Here is a 19,629-nt window from a genome sequence, read left to right on the forward strand (position 1 = left end):
CATTCATTAGTTTTTTTTTTTTTAGTATCAGTGGTTCTTCTGTCTTATCAATCTCACATATGCTGATATTTTGTTGTCGATCAACAACGTCTTATAATATACAGAATATTCATTTTTATTCAGGAATAGATATCATTTACTGTCTGTTGTTTTCGAAGACTAGAATAAAAATGTCTCTATACTGATAAAAAACTTTGCAACCTCAACAGATGCTATACTGCACAAGCAAAAGAAAAAACAATTAGCATTTTTCTCCTAACATCTACTTTCAAATTTTCAGTTCCAGAAAACGTGCAACAGCTGCTTGTAATACAGCCACCTGATACAGAAAGCGCTCAACTCATGACAAGTGACAACATTCAATTGGATTGGTTGACACAACCAATCACAGCTGCTAGATGAGCTCAAAATGTTATCTCCACACAGCCTCACCTTCTCAGCAGTTTAAAAATACTAAAATGCTAAGAATTTGACCCACTGTGCTCTCTTTACATCTTTTCAAAGGGCTCAAAGGTGTATGTATTTTGAAAGCACACCCGGGCTATTAACGCGAATGTGACTCAATGTTTACGCGTCGAAAAGTGCCCTCTTCATGAAGCACTAATGCTTTATTACCCTCGCGTGAAGAGGACAATGAAGCATTAGTATATTGTGTTCAATTTTAGGAATTGCGTGAAGTCTGCAAATAATTGGACGAGTGTTTAACTGGAATAAATGCAAAAATATAATATCGGTGATACTGATATTTCGTCGATGAGCACCACACACCCAGAATATTCGCCCCAATGGTCACGTTCAGCGATTCTAGTGGGTGGTCCACTGCAAGTAGCACTTGTGGTCAGTTGACTTGTGTGCTTCCATCTCAATATGGAATTGATGATTGTTAGCCTGGGATGGCCCAATTTGTCAACAACATTACAATGCCTCTTTCATACTCTGTCAGTTCCCTTCTTGCAGCCATTTCACCAGGACACAGTTGCACTGACTTGGAAGCATCATATTCCTCCGACTTATACCGGCTACAAACATGTGATTTGTTACATGACATGATGTACCTTGCCCATGGTGGTGTGTGTAATTATTTTTTTGTATTTTAACTAATTTTTTTGCCAGGTCCAGAAACCCTGCTCTAGAAACCAAAGAAGGAATTTTTTTCAAGCCACTTCAGGCCTTTAATAATTTGGGCAGTGACCTCACATTGCCCACTTTAAAGATTACAGCTTGAAGGATTAAAACAAGATGATAATTTTTTTGTCTATTATAATTTAATATATAGAATACATAAAAAACAAGTCAAGGTTCCACAAAAGCATGGTATTAAACTTTAATATGCTTGTCGTATATTTAGGTCAAGTATCATCACTTGATAGAATTATCGAAATTTTGTTACAAATATCATGACAGTTCTTGCCCAAACAAAAAGAATACTGACAAACAGAGGAACCTGCCAAAACAATGCATAATAAGTTCTACAAGTATTCCACAGCAGACCAATTTTCACTACTGAACCAGTCCCAGATTTAAGATTGGTCAATGAAAGTTTTTTCCCCTCCTGTCTTAATCACAATACTACTGGCAAAATGATTTGAAATAGCGATTATCCCTCCCCCCCCAACTTGATGAAATTTTAATGTAATTTGGTATTTATGATCACTATCAAATCTTGTCATTTCAAGTGCACTATTTCAATGAAACAAAAATACATATACCAAAATGCTTTCCATGATCATCTACAATGATTAATGCAACAGATTTTAAAAATCACTTATATTACTGAGTGACAAGACCATTAACATTTTTTGCAGAAGACAGAATCAAAACAGCTAAACAAACAATGTAATTGCAAAAAACATCTGGAAAATTAGATACAAATTATAGAATGTGTTGATTCCATCATAATCAAATTCATGATATGTATCCTCAAGGGAGTGCACGTGTTAATCTGTTCTTTAGCTTGATGAACCTCTGCTGAATATACCAACTTCTTCCATTGGATTCCCATCTCAGCTAAGTCTTTTTGGATATTATCCTACCAGTGGATCTGCAGTCTACCCTCTAGGTCGCTTCCCATCAGGCTTCATCTTGAATGCTATTTAGCCATTCTCTTCCCACCTTTTCTTTCCAACATGTCTAAGTCATCTCAATCTGCAAGCTCTGATTTTATCAGCCACAACTGGAGATCTATAGTTCATATAGCTCTTGATTATGCCTTCTCCATTTACCTGTTGTGTGTGTGTGTTCTCTCTCTTACAGGTCGACAGACTTTTCTAAGGATTTTCAAAGATCTGCGATGGTTTTGCATCTTGGTCTGAATGTTCCAGGTTTCTGATCAATATAAAACAACAGGTCTGATGATTATTTTGTATATTTCTGTTTTAACTCTGCTTGATAGAATTTTGGAAGACAGTAAATGATGTAGTGAATGATAAGATATATTGGAGGCATGTATTCCAGCTTTTATTTCTCTACTAATTTTATTATCTTGAGTAATCAATATCCAATATATTTGAAGCTACACTTTTAAATTTCAAGTTATCAATGGTAAACTGGTCATTTCCCCATTGATTTCTGCAGACATTTAAATATTCAGTTTTATCCTGGTTGATTTGTAATCCTAGTTTTTCAGCAACAGTTTTGAGTTTTATAAAATGTTATTCTAATATCATCAGAATTTTTTCTAATGAGGCATATATTATCTGCATATTCTAATATTACTATTCTGTTTGTTATCTTTTACAGTTTCTCAAATACATTTTTCTAATGCTAAATTAAAAAAAGGATGCAGAAAGGGCATCTCCTTGCTTCAATCCTGCCTTAATATGAGAAGGTTCAAATATAATTCAATTAACCAATATCATGCTTCCACTGTCGGTGGTGCAAATTTTGATTAAATGTATAATCTTATGAGGTATTCCCAGTTCATCTAATACTTTCCAAGACCTTCTCTAGGAATGTTATCATATGCGTTTCTGAAGTCTATAAAAAAATATGGATCTGCAAATTATATCCCCCTGGTAGTATCTTTCAAAGTATAAAAATATGGTCAACTGTCGATCTGTTTCTTCAGCATAAAGTAAGATTCTTTTTAATATATTAGATAAAATTTTGTAAAATTTAACGTCAGAGATATTAAACCACTTTCCATATTTTATGTACACATGGAGTTATCTTCCTAAATAAGTTCCCTAAAATTATTTCAGACCCTTTAACTAAATCATTTGGCTTGAAAATCAGCAATAGATAAAATTACAGACACCAATAACATGGAACATGTTAACTGAATTCTTGATAGTGAAGATACAGAACAAGGAAAACATTTCAGCTATTTAGCTACAATTTTTTATTTATTTTTAGTAAAGATGGCAAATTAAATAGGAAAATAGATAACAGAATAAGCAAGGCTGAAATGGTACGAAGCCAGACGAATAATTTATATAGGAATAAGAGTGAAAGAAATTAACCAAAACATCAGAAAAGCAATATAAAAACAAATACAAAAAGAGACAGCACTCAAAATCAATTTTAACTTATGAAATCAAGAGTGTTGGGTTTGAAATAAAACATTAAACTTGCAAAATTATATTCTTGTTTAATCTTTTATCCAAGTGTAAGCAAATAAAGTGTGTGCATGAAGTATCTTCACAACTAGGCTCCTTGTATGCAGAGGTTGATGACTTCACTTCAATGCAAAGTACATATCCTTTTAGACATGTATAATAATATTCATTATGGACAGGGTCACTACCCAGACTAGTTTCTACCTTTATGAGTGAAAAAAATTTCTACATAGAAATGAAACAATTGATCAAAGATTGCAGATATAAGAGTTCCTAGAAAAAGGGAAATGAAAAGGCATAATTATTTAAAAATAAAGATATTAGGAATTTGACATTATTAGCAGTCAAAATGTGTCAGCAGAGCTAACTAAAGTGGTTACTTAATCAGAATGGGAAAGGAAATGCAAAACAAATATTTATAACAGGAAAGCAAGAAAAACAACCTAATGAAATGCCAAGTTCTAGGCATATTGGTATAGTTAGCAGTGTCTTGCTGGAATGGAAGATTTTACAATATTGGAGATCTAACAAATTAAGATAACAGAAAAATTTAATAACCCAATACAAGATTTTTTTATGTATATGAATAATGAAAGTGAGCAAAAAAAAAAACAAATATAAAATAATTAAATAAAAATAACTTACCTTTCTTCTGTATTCTTCCATGCATTGTTCATAACGCAGTTTTTCTTCATTTTGCCTTTCTACATATGGCCTTTTATCTTCTTCTGTCATATTTCTCCATCGTTCTCCACCTTTCAAAAATGTAAAACATTAAGTAACAATTACTACTGCTCACAGATGGTACTTATGTATTACAGGTTTTGAAACCTTTTGTGTGTAGAGGACTGATATGAAAAAACTGCTGTTGACAACTTTATTAATGCAGCAATATAAGATATAGTCCTTTTAGTAGCTTTTTGCTAAGTATGAATTGTCTAATGGAAGTTTTAAATACAAGTCACATAGAAAAAAAAAGTACTAAAAGGGCCAATTCAATTATGAATAAATGTAGTCTATAATGAAATACTGAAAATGAACTAACATAACAGCAAGAGGGGCCACTAGGTGGCAAGCTGCATTCCTTGACATTGCTGTGAAAAGATAAGTTTAAAATTTAAAATTGTGTGTGGCAATAGCAATAATTAGTTTGTTTTAAATATTGTTGTACGACAGTTGTGATGTGTAGGATGTTCAGTGTAGTTATAATTCTAGATTTATTAAATTTCTTTGTGTTTCTTGTGTGCAACTGTGAGTATGAGTAATATGGGCAAAACATAGGATGGCATGAAAGACAAATGCAAGTGGCACAGATTTTTCCAAAATGGCAAGATATTGAAGATATTTATGTGGAGAGGATTAATAGAAGAGAGTTTATTTTTCACTTGGTTTAGACTATAATAAGTTTAGTTTAATCATTTATCCAAGTGTGAGCAAACAAAGTTTGCGCCTGAAAGTATCTTCAGGACTGGGGTAAGGTGGTACAACACCAGGCAACTTGTTGCAAAGGTGGAGAAAGCTCCCATCACTCCTATCTCAGTATCTCCCATAATGCAAAGCACATCTCCTTGCAGATATGTGTAATGCTATGCATTAAGGAAAGGGCCACACCCAGTAGTGGAGACACCAAGTCAGAAGCAGTGAGAGGTCATCCTAACCTATAGGGAGTTGCCAAAGGGTGTACAGCCTTATTATTAAATTACTCCGGATTCAGAGAAAGATGTTGAGAGTTTATTTTTCACTTGGTTAGACTATAATAAGTTTAGTTTAATCCTTTATCCAAGTGTGAGCAAACAAAGCTTGCACCTGAAAGTATCTTCAGGACTGGGGTAAGGTGGTACAACCTTATCCCAATCATGAAGATACTTTCAGGTTTTTAATAGGGATAACTGCAGAGAAAATTAATTTTACTGGGCATTCTAATAGAAATGCCTCTGTAGCTCAGTTGTTTCGATGATGCCCTTTAGATGGAAAGAACTGGGTCCAAATCCTATCTACAATGTGAAGAACCTTTATTACAGCTTTTCAAGTTAAAGGTGAATTAGTCTGCAAATGGTCATACAGCAATGACAGGGTTTTTTCATCCCACAAAACAGGCAAACTGGCCAGAAGAATAATCATAATTCAACAGCCATAATATATTATGCAGACAGGATTATCTTTTCTATCAGAGTGTAAAAATAATCATCGTTTAAATTTATGAATCATCATCATCAAATTCCTGCCATGTACCCTCAAGGGGTGTACAGGATATGACAGTACTACATGAAAAAATTAAATCATTACTAACTTCCTATCTACAATTTTCCTCCACATCAGTCTCTTACTTGTCAAGACTCCAACATTATCAGATCTTATATTTCTATCGTCTAAGGCACTTTGTACCGTATCAATCCACCTATATCTTGGTCTTCCTCTGGGTCGTTTTCCTGCCAACCTGGCAGAGAACACTTGTTTTGCTAATCTTTCCTCTCCCATTCTATTTAAGTGACCATACCACCTGAGATTAGCTCTGCTAACGCATTCCTGGATGCTGACAATGTCAAGTTCTTTCCTAATATCCTCATTTTTAATATGATATTGCCATTGATGCCATCTGTTCACGCCTCTAATCTTTCTCAGGACTCTCATATCTGCGGTCTCTAGTCTTTGGTCAAGTGTTTTACTTCTGACCCAGCTCTCAGATCCATAAGTTAAAACTGGTTTGAACACTGTCTTGTATACAGCTAATTTAGTGTTGCGACTAATTTCTCTCTTATTCCATATGAATTTATTCAATTGACTTCCTACCATTCCAGCTTTGCTGATTCTGTTGTCTATTTCTATATTTAATTTACCATCTTCAGTAAAAATCGTGCCCAAGTAGCTGAAATGTTTTACTTGTTCCAGAGGTTCTCCATTCACAACACAGTTGACACTTTCAATGATTCTGCCTATTTTCATTGACTTTTTATTGCTGACCTTCATACCATATCTATTACAGCAGCTATTCAATTTCGTCAGAGAATCTTGCAGACTTGTAGCAGATTTATTTAGAAGTATAACATCATCCGCATAAAGCAAAGAGCTGACATTAACATCTCCAATTTTGATATCAGGTTTAATACCACTTTCCTTCATAATGTGATCCATATAGATAATGAATAACAGAGGGGATAATGTACATCCTTGTCTCACACCAGATTTAACATTAAACCATCTTCCTGTACTTCCTTCAATTCTAACTGCTGACTTACAACTCAAATAAAGACTAAGTGTTGCTTGATATAATGCCCCATTGACACCATATAACTGCAGCGTATTGAATAGCTTCTCTCTTGGCACCTTGTCATATGCCTTTTCCAAATCGACAAAACTTAAATACAGATCTTTGTTATATTCCCATGCTTTCTCGACTATTCGTAAAGTGAAGATCTGATCCTGACAGCCTCTATTTGGCCTGAATCCAGCTTGTTCTTCACCAAGCTTTTCTTCCACAATTCTTCTCAACTGTTTCTCAAGTATACTTGCATAGATCTTGCCAGGAACACTCAGTAGGGAAATATCTCTGTAATTCTCACATTCAGTTTTATTTCCCTTTTTATATATGGGTACTATGAGAGCTCTACTCCAATCATCGGGAATTCTTCCCTCTGTCCAGGCCTTCTGAACTATGCAGTGCAGCCACTGTAAGACTTATACCACCATACTTCAGCATTTCTGGTCGAATATCATCTACTCCTGCTGCCTTTCCACATTTCAAGCCTTTGATGGCTTTTTCTACTTCAAGTATGGATATGTATTGCTGACTGCATGCCTGGTCAGTGTTTTTTATCACTGTGCTGTCATCACTGCTTGTTTCATTTAGCAGTTTTTCAAAGTAATTACTCCATACTTCAAGGATATCTTTTTCTCCTGTTTTTATGTCACCTTTATCATCTCTAACTCCTTTAACAACACTCTTTCCTCCATTCCTAAGCTTCTTCAACAACCTCCAGAATATTTTGCCACCTTCTTGATATTTATTTTCTATATTCTTGCCAAAGTCCTCCCATGACTTTTGTTTAGCTAGTTTTACACACTGTTTAGCTTTCTTACATTTGTCTCTGTATTCTGTAAGAGTAAAAGCTGACTTATTTGCCAGGAACTTTTGATATGCTTTCTTCTTTTCCTTCACTGCCTCTTTAACTTCCTGTGTCCACCAGGGAGTTCTGATTTTTTTATCCTTGCACACAACCTCACCACATGCCTCTCTGGCAGAATCAATCAATGTTTTCTTCAGAGTTTGCCACTGAATCTCCAAGGTTTGGTTCCTGTTCTCAAACTCTTTCATTTTCTCTTCAAATAAGCTTTGTGTATTTTAGTCTACAGTTCACATCTGAGAGCTGCTCAACTTTTATTCGCTTTAAAACTTTCTTACATGTTATTCTTTTCGATATGAAATTCAATTTTATCCTGCTCAAGACTAAATAGTGATAGCTTCCAATTTCAAATCCTCTGTACACTCTGGTGTCCTGCACCAGAGAGAAAACATCACTATCAACAATAACATAGTCAATGAGACTTTTCTTATTCCTAGCCTCTTCTCTCCATGTGAATTTGTGCACATTTTTATGTTGGAACATGGTGTTAGTAATAACCAGTCCATGTCCTGAGCAGAAATCCAACAGATATTTGCCATTATTATTAGCTTTGCTCTTTTCTCCAAATTTTCCCAAAATATTTTTGTATGTCTCACAATCATTTCCTACTCTGCTATTTAGATCCCCAACAAGGACAACTTTTCCTTTTTCATTGTGTCAGTTGCTTTTTCTAAAGCGTCAAAAAATTCCTCCACTTCTACCTTAGTAGAACCTTCTGTGGGACCATAGGCACAAATAAGTCTCATTGTCCAGTTCCCCATTCTCATATTTGCCCACATTACTCTACTTGAGACTGATTGCCATTCAAGAAGATTAGCCTCGTATTTTGTGTTGAATACTATGGCTACTCCTTCTTGAAATTTATGGATATGTTTACAAATTGTTTATGTTAGTACATTATTAGTTTTGGTTTCATAACACGTATTGTCGGCATTTGTGATGTACCCATTATTGATGTTATTTTGTCAAAATGAAATGTAAAGCATTTAAAGAAGCTATGTACTTACTGGATTTGGATAGTTGTGTAACTTTCAGAAATTTTATTGTAGTCTAAAATTATTAAATGTTGTGTTTTATAGACATTTTCATTACGCTAACGGAGAAAACACGTCAGCCATTATAAGTAACTTCTTGCTTGCCACTCACATATAGTGCACATGCTTGCTGAAGAGTTTGATGCGTGATTGACAGCTGACAGAGAGAGAGAGCGAATGGAAGTTTAAGAATGTAGACTGGAGGAATTTTGTTCTTATGAAGTTTATTTAGTTTTATATGCGACAGTCGGAAGAATATTAATAGTAGATTCTGAAAAGGAATAGTAAAAATATGAGTCTTTAAACTGGAGGAGTTGAGACTGTCAACAAGTAATTAGTAAATAAAAGAAGATAGTGCAGTTGATGTTCTAAAGTAATGTTTGGGGAAACGCTGATTGGAAAGTGTCTTCTGTCTTAAGGACACTGGATATATTTGTTATTTCTACTGGAAAGGGTGACGGAATGAGCTCAACTTAGATATGTTGTTTTTGAAGTAGTAGAAGAAACTTTTTTTTTTCTCAGGTACAAAAATTAGTAAATTGTGCGTCAAACTGAACCGCAAGAGGTAAGAGTATTTATACTTCAGTGAGTCAATAAGGAATAAAAATATATCTTAATAGAGATAATCTCATAATAAATGGCAATTAATAATCTCTTCTTTAAACAAGAGCATTAAAACAAGTTTTTAAAGAAGCCAAATTACTTGACCATGACTGGCTATTGAGTGTAACACACAAAGGAAAATCGGAATTGAATAGAAGGAAACAACAGAGATCATGAATATATCTTTATTACACATCTACTTCCACTGATATTTACTTATCTGATAAACAATGAATGCTGCTGGAAATTTTCTGATTTGCTTTTTTTCTTTGTGTAAATGATAACATCCTAGATAAATCAATAAGACATAAAATGCTTTAAAAACTTCACATGTCTATGATGATACTACTCAAATAACATATTAATGACATGAAGAGATAAGTAAAACAGATGATTATGAAGAAATATTGACATAATTTAAATTGAAATAATTATACAGTTCTTCTGCAATCTGTCTGATAATGACTAACATTTCTTATTAGAAAGCTAAAATCTACACTGCATAATGTTGATATCATTAAAATGAAAGACTTTGCCACTGCAAATGGTCTAACTGAAACGATTTTGCATATTTTAGTACAGATTCCAAATAACAATTTCATGATATTTCATCTGGAATTGTTAATGTTATTTCAAACCTTTTAACTGGGCCACTGCTTTCTCTAATATCTACACTTGATATTTGGTGGAATTTTCTTCGTTATCCCTCCAAACGGAATGAAACACCACTGCCATTTCTTGTAACTTCTAATAGTGCCTACCTATGTGAACTCCAAATCTATGCAACAGTTTTACAGCATGGTTGAATATTGTTAATGTTTAAATCTCACTCTTGCACTATTCATGCATAGGAAACTTAATTATATAATTTGCAGCAATCTAGCTTAGCACTTATGTACAAAATCACCTTCTAGTTAGATAATACAATAAATAATTTTAAAACATATTACTATCTACAGATCTTACTCAATATTTGGAAATAAAAGGAGAGCATGATGGAAATATAATCATGGCAAATGGTTTGAAAGACTAACTAATTAGAGCATATTAAAAAAACAACAACAACAAAAAAAAACCCTACCTAATTTTGCCAGAGCAGCAACACCACCTTCAGGTTCTTTTCCAGCCATCTCTTTACGAAAATCTGCCATAAATAACATGAAAGCTGTTCCAGGGCGCTTTGGTTTATCTGAATCTCGTGCAGGTTTATATATAGCCATCTAAGTACAGAAGGTAATAAATCTTCATACAATGCATAAAAATAACTGCACCTTTATTCAAACAGATAACTGCTATTTACCTATAAAGACTAATTATTACACTCCACTACCTCAGATACAATGATCTGTGAAGAATCAAAAAATGTTTGTTAATAAGGAAAACAGAAAAAATATAATACAATACGAATTCAATGTTAAATGAATACATTGACTGTTTGAAGATGTTAGTGACTAAGTTTTATTTCAAAAGCAGTATTTCTATGCTATTAATCTTCTTTTGCCATTACATGCAATAGCATCCTAATGGGGGAGAGGGGGATAAGAGCAGAAAATGCATACAGCAAGTATCCATATTCGTTTAACTGTGCATGCTAAATATGCAACAAATTCAAACCCATGTTGGGTGGATCTGCGAAAAAAGACTATTCTTGAATTCTTCACATTAAAGGATAGAGTATCAGTTGAATGAAGCATGCTATTACGTGAAATCTCCATACAGTCTGAAGACTCATCATGAGAAATGCATTATTCCTACAATACCCATCACTGATCTACACAAAGTAGTCCACATATGGCTTCATCAAGGACACAATACTCTCCTTATTCCTGCTTATCAGTGTGTTATTCAACCACATAATCTGATGTAGTTTTGGCTACCTTTGCAAATATGCCCTTTCAACTTCAATCCCTGTCCACAATCACCCGAGCCCCTGGCCTCATCAGTTTCCTGGAGTTCAGTTCTCCATCAGTATAGTACACAGCTTGCGATTTCTTTCCAATGTGCATTACCTTACGCTTGGCCACATTAAACTGGTAACCATTTATTTTGCCAATAGTGACAGTCTATTTAAGCCAATCTGCAAGATCTCTATATCACCAATGACTATTGCTCTTCCCAGTTTTGCATTATCAGCAAATATCTGAATGTTTCCATCAAATCATTTCCTATAATTTCATTGCTAATGTACAAGTTAAACAGCACAGGAGAAAGTACTGAGCCCTGTGGTACACTCCTAGTCACCTGCCTTCTCCATGATTCAACTCTTCAATGAGATATGAGACAAAATAATACTACAATAAAATAAAATACATAACATTTCAACATTTCTGCATAGTTCTTAAAGAACTATTTCATCAAGAAGAGTAGCAGTTTAGTTATTAAAATATTATAATTTTGATTTATATGGAATCTATCTGTGCACATCAAATGACTTATGCAAGCAAATGAAATAATATACTTAACTAAAGCAGAAAAATTCAAAACAAAATTTTACAAAGCATGATATTAATGAAATCAAATGCGTTTTGATATTTTCACACTAATTCTCTGTGGCTAGGAAAATTCCAAGTGTTCTCCTCCACAGCTTTTCATCAATGACTACTGGCTAGTTGGATAATCATATGAATTTATGAAATGGGACAACTATCAATGTCACCCTGTACTGTGAGGAAGTGCAGTATTTACAACAGGCCATAAGGGGAAAATGACCAGGAATTGTTCAAGCAGAAGATGTGCTTCTTTGTGACAGTGCCCTCTCTCACACAGCTGAACAGACACTAGACTTTTTGGTCATTTCTGAATAGGAGTACTCTGACTAACCCACATCTTGTGGCTTTGCCCCTCATGATTATCACTTTTGGTTATCATAAAATGAAAGAGATTTTGCAATGCTATGAGATGTTCAATAATGGCTCAGCAAAAAGAATGGGAATTCTATGCTATTAGTATCAACTGACTAATAATTTATCATGTGAAAAATGTCCAAACATTCAAAGTGATGATAAAAACAATTTATATGTACATATGACTGTAAATGGTTTAGTTTCTGTTTGTACATTATGGGCCATATATAGTCAAACTCTTCACCAACAGCAAACACCAATATAAAAATGCTCTGAAAAGACCCGATTAAAGCCACATATGACTAAAACAAAAACTGCCACATATACAAAATATCTTAAGTAAAATTATGCAGCTCAAGATTTCATATTTTGATTTATCTGAAAATGAGTTATTCGGTTACTCTATCCTTTCGAGGAAGAATTTTTTAGAATTTTTCCTGGCATCATATTTATTACGATGGCAGATTCACAGAATTTTTACAATTTCAGATGATTTTAGAATTAATCAGAGCTTATTTCCATTATCCATTTCCGATTTCTAATTTGCGTTTTCAGACAAAACAAATTTTTTTTTCCATCTGAAAACCTTGCATCTCCCCCATTTTGAGCATTTATGTCTATATATTAATAAGTTTATATACATATGACTGTAAATGGTTTAGTTTCTGTTTGTACATTATGGACCATATATAGTCAAACTCTTCACCAACAGCAAACACCAGTATAAAAAACCTCTGAAAAGACCCGATTAAAGCCACATATGACTAAAACAAAAACTGCCACATATACAAAATATCTTAAGTAAAATTATGCAGCTCAAGATTTCATATTTTGATTTATCTGAAAATGAGTTATTCGGTTACTCTATCCTTTCGAGGAAGAATTTTTTAGAATTTTTCCTGGCATCATATTTATTACGATGGCAGATTCACAGAATTTTTACAATTTCAGATGATTTTAGAATTAATCAGAGCTTATTTCCATTATCCATTTCCGATTTCTAATTTGCGTTTTCAGACAAAACAAATTTTTTTTTCCATCTGAAAACCTTGCATCTCCCCCATTTTGAGCATTTATGTCTATATATTAATAAAACATTTACATATGTAGTGGAATATGTATGCCCCAAAATTATCTTCACCGAAGCATTTCTTCTTGGAAAAAAAATTTCCGTTCACAAAAAATTTAAACCAGGATGATTTTGAAGCCTAAAAAAGATTATGTGAGAGACCAAAATAAAAATTTATTCCATTATTTTCATCCCTTTAACCTAGATAACTTTTTGAAACTAATGAAAGCTGAAATTTTTGTATATTTTGGCATATTTAGTACACCTTCCTATCAAAGGCAAGTTTACTTTAATTTTCATGGTTGAAACAAATGGGAGAGTAAAAAAAAAAAAAGTACACCAAGTTTCATCTAATTGGAGGAACTCCATTTCAATTTTTTTTTAAAAAAAAACAATCCACTCTATTTTCAGAGATGAACAACATTTTGATATCTTAAGTAATAAAATATGATGGTTGTATGGCTATGATGGGTTTTAAAATTAAATATAGCAATAATTTAATCACAGAAAGAGTAGGTTTTGAACAGGAATTATATAACACGCTAAAATTCTCATGTTCAAAAACAAAACATGTAGAATTGCTATTTAAATTGTAAGCAATCATACATATCATCTGAAAAATAACTTACAGGTGAGTACCAGTTATTTTTTATTACCTATCTAAATAAAACTGATTATAATAGAACAAAATTTTATAAGCATTTCAAACTCCAGAGCACCTGTTCTTTGCAAACACTAGCAATGTGAAACTACACTGCCTAGCTAAGTTACTGGTATAAAAGTAAATTACTTTTTCATGTGTTATTCTACTTTTACATTCTTCTTCTGCAGCTTTTCCCACTTAAGTAGGGTCGTTGTTTGTGGTGAGTCTCCTTTATTCTACTTTTACATTAATGCAGGTGATATGTAAAAATTCTCAACATTTAATTTGGTTACTCGGGAGGTTGTAAAAAACTGTTTCAATAAGTGGATATACTGAAAATACAACAACAACAAAAAAAAGTATAGGTTCTCTTCATTTTCAAAAAACTATATAGGCTAAAGGTATGAAAATAACAAAATGGAACCAATTTTGCTTTACAGCACAGTTTTCCAAACTGTACACTAAGAGTTTGGAAAACTTTTAGTTGTACGTTGTTACAATAAATCTGCTTTTCCCAAAATACTAGTCTCAAGCGAGTAACATGGTGGTGGAGGCACAAATATTGCTCTTTCTTATGGCCAGCTTGTCAAAGTCATACACCTACAAATAAAGTCAATTTGGATTATGGATGATGCTGATAAGAAGGATGTTGTCATTGAACTACAGAGTAAATTTTTACCAAGGCAAAATTTCATTAATCAAAATCTTGATGAATTCTGGTGTTCCGTATGTAGCTCTTTATCCAATTTAGCCTTAATCCAATTTGCTACAACCTATCCATGAAAATCTGCATTTTCAACATTAGTCGGTGTAAAGTTTAGAAATCGATTGGATGCCGTACATAACATTCACCTAACACTGTTCCTTGATTTTCTGTCTTAACTGGCTGAAAACAGCAACATCCATCTCATTAAAGCGGTTATGAAGAATTATATAATTATTTTATAACTATTTAAGATGAATAATTACTTTTTCCATTTGAACATTTTTATATTTTATATTATTATTGAGAGACCTCCAGGGAATCAGAGACTCATCGAGGAAGGCCACATACTACACACCAGCTATCATACTTATTCTTGAATTCATTCACACTGCTTGCACGCACAACATAAAATGGCAATCCATTCCAATCACGCACCACCCCCTGAGAGAAAAATCTAGCCCTCACCCCCTTCTTAGCAGCCTTCATTCTCAGTGTCCAAGGATACCCTCTAGTACTGTCCCCACCCTCCATAAATTGAAAAATTCCATGAACTGAAATCCTGTATGATCCTTTCAGAAGTTTGTAAGTCTCAATCATATCGCTCCTCTTTCTCCTGTTTGCTAGTGTCTGTAGTCTACAAATTCTCAACCTGTCTTCATAATCAGTATTCCAGAATCATGATATCATTTTTAACACTCTCCTTTGTACTCTCTCCAATATATCAGAATCACAACAGAAACTACAACACCAGACCTGTGACATAATAGTCCAACTGAGGTATTATCAAGGCCTTGTAAAGAGACAAAATGTCATCCTTATCTTTACATGTGAACGTTTGTTTCAGCATTGCAATTAACTTTTTAAGTTGTATTTGCAATCTTTGCCACATGGCCTCTGAACTTCAACCTATCTACTAACACTCCAAGATCCATAGCCTCGTCAGTTTCTTCTAGCATAATTCCACCAATATAATACAACATTGGATATCTAATCATGCCGAAGTGAATGACTTTACATCTACTGACACCCATTTTCCCATGTCCACTATTTCAGCCTATTCAAATCATTCTGCAAGTACTTCATATCAAAAGCATTCCTGATTATCATACCTATATCTTTGCATCATAAGCAAATTGCTGTATGTCACTTTTCAAATCCTTCCCAATATCATTAATGTACAGATTGAATAACAGTGGACCAAACACTGATCCTCTTGGTATACCACCAATTTTTTATTTTTATTAATCTTTGTACTGGTTATGGGAAGTACTACCCTTACATCACATCCAGTGTTTTACCCTATGCCTGTTCTAGTTATCACTGTAGTCATTCTCTGGTGGCAACAGCATGCCACCAGTGTGCCCTGTAGAGCCCTCAATGAAAGAACTTTTATATCCTTCTGCATAAGCCTGAGCTGTTTTAAGTCCTTATAGCTATCTGCGTTCCATACACCATGTAAAGAGATAGTGGTGCTGGTAAACCTCAGAGTTGCCCCATGCTCCTCCCATATCTTACTAACTAGATCTTGGTTATTCTTATAATAGTTTACCTTATTATTATGGCTATAGGCTAGTGGGCACCCTGTTCCCACCACCTGGGCATCAACTACCCAAACGTCACCATCGCTTTTAATCACTAAGTCTGGTTTACACAAAACTGCACAGGTCCTATAATGTGGTAGAACCACATTATAGGACCCCAACATTACAGTTCTTCCAACCTTCGTTCTTAAAGCGGTTGTTCAGAATGGAGACCACGTCGTCATGCCTCCGCATGCAGACCCCATGGGTGCAGAAGCAACACTGGGCTATATAAGACAATGTCTCATTGTAGTGGCAGCCAGCCCTACACATTGAGTCGTCACTACCCCATCAAACTGTGGGGGCTCGAGTGGGCAGGGCATTGATCCTCGTCTTGATAAGGTCAATATACTCGAACCCAGGGAGGAGTCTGGTGCCATCCGTTACCCAATCATGCTGGGGAGGCACCAGATATGACTCTTTTAAAGGAGAACCATCTATAGAACAATGCAGCAGAGATGTCCATCTCTTATGTTCTGCAGGTGCTGACTCAATTAAGGTACCTTGATAATGACCAGCATTTAGCCTGCCTAAAGTCTTCTTGTATTAATGGGCTATAGAAAGCCTCTCTGCAGATAGGGGGAAGAAGATAGTTCTAACTTCGCGATTCTGGACAGCCGCAGGCGTGGGATCAGCCATCTAAGTGATGGAACCCCGAGCTCGCGTCCTTCACCCTCGTGGAAATATGCAGTAGAGGTGTCAGACACAGCCATGATCTCACAGCTGAACGGATAGCCCTGTCCATTCAGGACAGTACCGAGATATATGTCCTACCAAGCACCAACTTGTGGTAAAAGCGAGGTAGGAGATAGTGGGAAAGGAGAAACAGTCTTTGTTGAGGCTTGAGAGAGGCTTTCCTCAAAGAAGCGATCCCAGCTTCTAGGATAGAAGGGACAGAAGACCTTCTCTTTGGGGTGAACATGATACCAAGGTATCTCCACTCTTCCAGGATGATTAAAGCATGCAAAGGCCTCCCGTGCAGGGAAAACTCTATAGTCTCGACCTTAAGCTTCTTGTCATGACCAGAGGGGACAAGAGCACACTCAGATCTCCCATATACCACTTTTTGATATCTGTCAGCCAGCCAGCCATCCATCCTCTTACCATTCTAATATTCTATAACCCAAACCTATATTCTCCAATTTATGCAGCAGTCTACAATGTATTCTGTCAAAAGCCTTAGTAAAATCCAAAAGTATCATGGGATATCCATTCCCCTTGTCTAGTTCAATGGTAACATTGTTATAGAATGTGAGCAAGTTGTTAAAACATGACCTTTCCTTAGTAAACCCATGTTGTTAATTGCAAAGTACAGTTCAACTGAACACTCTTTTAGCACATATGTGCTGATATCCCATCAGTCCATACTGCTGAATTCTTATTCAATTTGTCCAACAGCTCTAATATCTTGTCCTCATACACTTGCATTTCTTCATCCACTGAAGACGTAGCAGTGAGCTCAATGTTGCATATACCAGGTTGATAGCTTTTAACTTTCTGTATCTGTAACGGCAGCTGATTTTAGAAGAGTTATTCTTTCATATTCATTCTTTCTTTTAATTGCAGCATATCGACAGAATTCTTGTGGGTTGTCTTTAGCACACAGAGCCAGTTTCTTTTTATACTCAGACTTTGCTTTCCATACACAACAATTGTGACTATTCTAACTTGTTGCTCATAATGTTCATAATGGACGTCATCCTTATGCACTTTATTCCTTCCACATTGTCCTTTTCTTACGAATCTCTTGCTTAATAAGATTACACATCCATTTGACTCCTACCCTATTTATTCTTCGAACTCTCAGGACACATTCTGATATTGCATCATTTAAATATTGTTTAAATGCTTCCCATGCACTGTCGATATTCTTTCCATCCAGCAACCGATCCCATTCTACTGAACTCAGTATACTCCTCAGTTGGTCATAATTTCCTGCTTTGTAGTTCAGCATGTAACCTCTTCTGAATGGAACATTCATAACTTAGTCATTTCCCATTTTTATTTGATTAGAGTGTCAGAAGGTGTTCTTTAAGTGAAACACCTTCTGACACTAATCAAATCTAACACTCTTGGAGCTTGAGTTCCTTCTGTCACATGCTGCTTGAGAAAGTTGTCCCACAACAGTTCAATAAATGCATTTTCATTCTTCTCGTGAGATTCTACTGCAACCCAATCAATGTTTGGATAATTAAAGTCTCCCATTATGATTACTCATCTTTTCTATTTGGTGATGCATTTCTTCTTCACCAGCAACTGATCCACCAGTCTATAACAACACCCCAGTATGTAATTGATCTTGTTAGATTCCACCTCACACCAGATGGCTTCAAAATACTGTTAGTAGTAGTAACAAAATACTTACTACTACTAACAGTATTTCACTGCCAATGAAATACTGTTAGTAGTAGTATTACAATCATAGGTCTTAACTCTAACTGGATTTAAGTCATCCAATATCATCAGCAGCATGCCCCCTCCTCTCACATCCTATCTATCCTTCCTAAAAATACTGTGCCCTTGACACTCGATACCAGTTAGTGGGTCTGATTCTGATAGCCACGTCTAATACCTACAATCTGAGGTCCCAAAATATTGACTAAGGCAACAAAATCTACTCCTTTGTTTCTCATACTCCTAGCATTTGTGTACAGACATAATAATCAACCTGTTTGTTCTTTTGTATACCCTTGTCTGCAGCCTGCCTGACAGTTGGACAACTTGCAGATCTCTATTCTTCTCAAATGCCTTATACATGTAGACATCTTTGCACGCGTTTGATGGGTTCAAACCAGATGAACACAAAGCTGAAATCATTCTCTCCTCGTCAACATTTTCATGACAAAGCCCATTCCCATCATTAACACAGTTATATAACTGTCGCTCTTACACTCACATTCACACCATTCCTCCCTTTATAATTTAGTTTCCCCAACTCTCTGTGTTAGGTCTCATGCCAGTTATTAGTTTTTCTAGACTCCTGATATCAAACGCATTCAGGTGTAGGCCGTCCCTCTTATACAAATAATATATCTTTATTAAAAATAAACTTCAATGTATTGTTTTCATTGTTCATTTTAGTGTTTGGATTTTTAGGGGAGGTGTGTACATCAAAATTACACTAAAGATAGGTGTGATGACAAAAAAGTTTGGGACCTATCAATAGTATCTCTCATAAAAATTTCAAATTTTATTTAGTTCCCACATAACATTTTTAGGCTTCAAAATCAGCTGTTTTTAATTTTTTTGCAAACTTTGAGGAAAAACCCACCTCCAAAGAATTCATGCTTCGTTCAGAGTGATTGGGGGAATAAATATCCAACTATACATACAACACACAAAAAATCGCATAAAACTTATAGATTTAACATAGGACCTACAAGGGAGTACAAAACACACCATCCAGGTCCACTGCTATATTCACATTGATATTTTTCAGTATACTGAGTACCTCCAGCTCGTCTATTTCAATT

The 19,629-nt window shown here is 34.9% G+C and overlaps 1 protein-coding gene across 1 annotated transcript in view; it reads right to left on the reverse strand.

The window, feature by feature from the left end:
- The window catches only part of LOC150100643 (uncharacterized), a 116,047-nt gene that overhangs the window by 24,403 nt on the left and 72,015 nt on the right, over nucleotides 1–19,629 (reverse strand). The window contains exons 4-5 of the mRNA XM_090401177.1: nucleotides 10,397–10,535; nucleotides 4,203–4,312 (exon numbers count right to left, since the gene is read on the reverse strand). Of these exons, the coding sequence (XP_090257303.1) occupies nucleotides 4,203–4,312; nucleotides 10,397–10,535 (249 nt within the window). The remainder of the gene's footprint in view (nucleotides 1–4,202; nucleotides 4,313–10,396; nucleotides 10,536–19,629) is intronic.

Source organism: Typopeltis vanoorti, chromosome 12 (genome assembly GCF_054136105.1).
Source record: "Typopeltis vanoorti isolate ZY-2024b chromosome 12, IOZ_Tvanoo_1.0, whole genome shotgun sequence".
NCBI classification, from domain to species: Eukaryota; Metazoa; Arthropoda; class Arachnida; order Uropygi; family Thelyphonidae; genus Typopeltis; species Typopeltis vanoorti.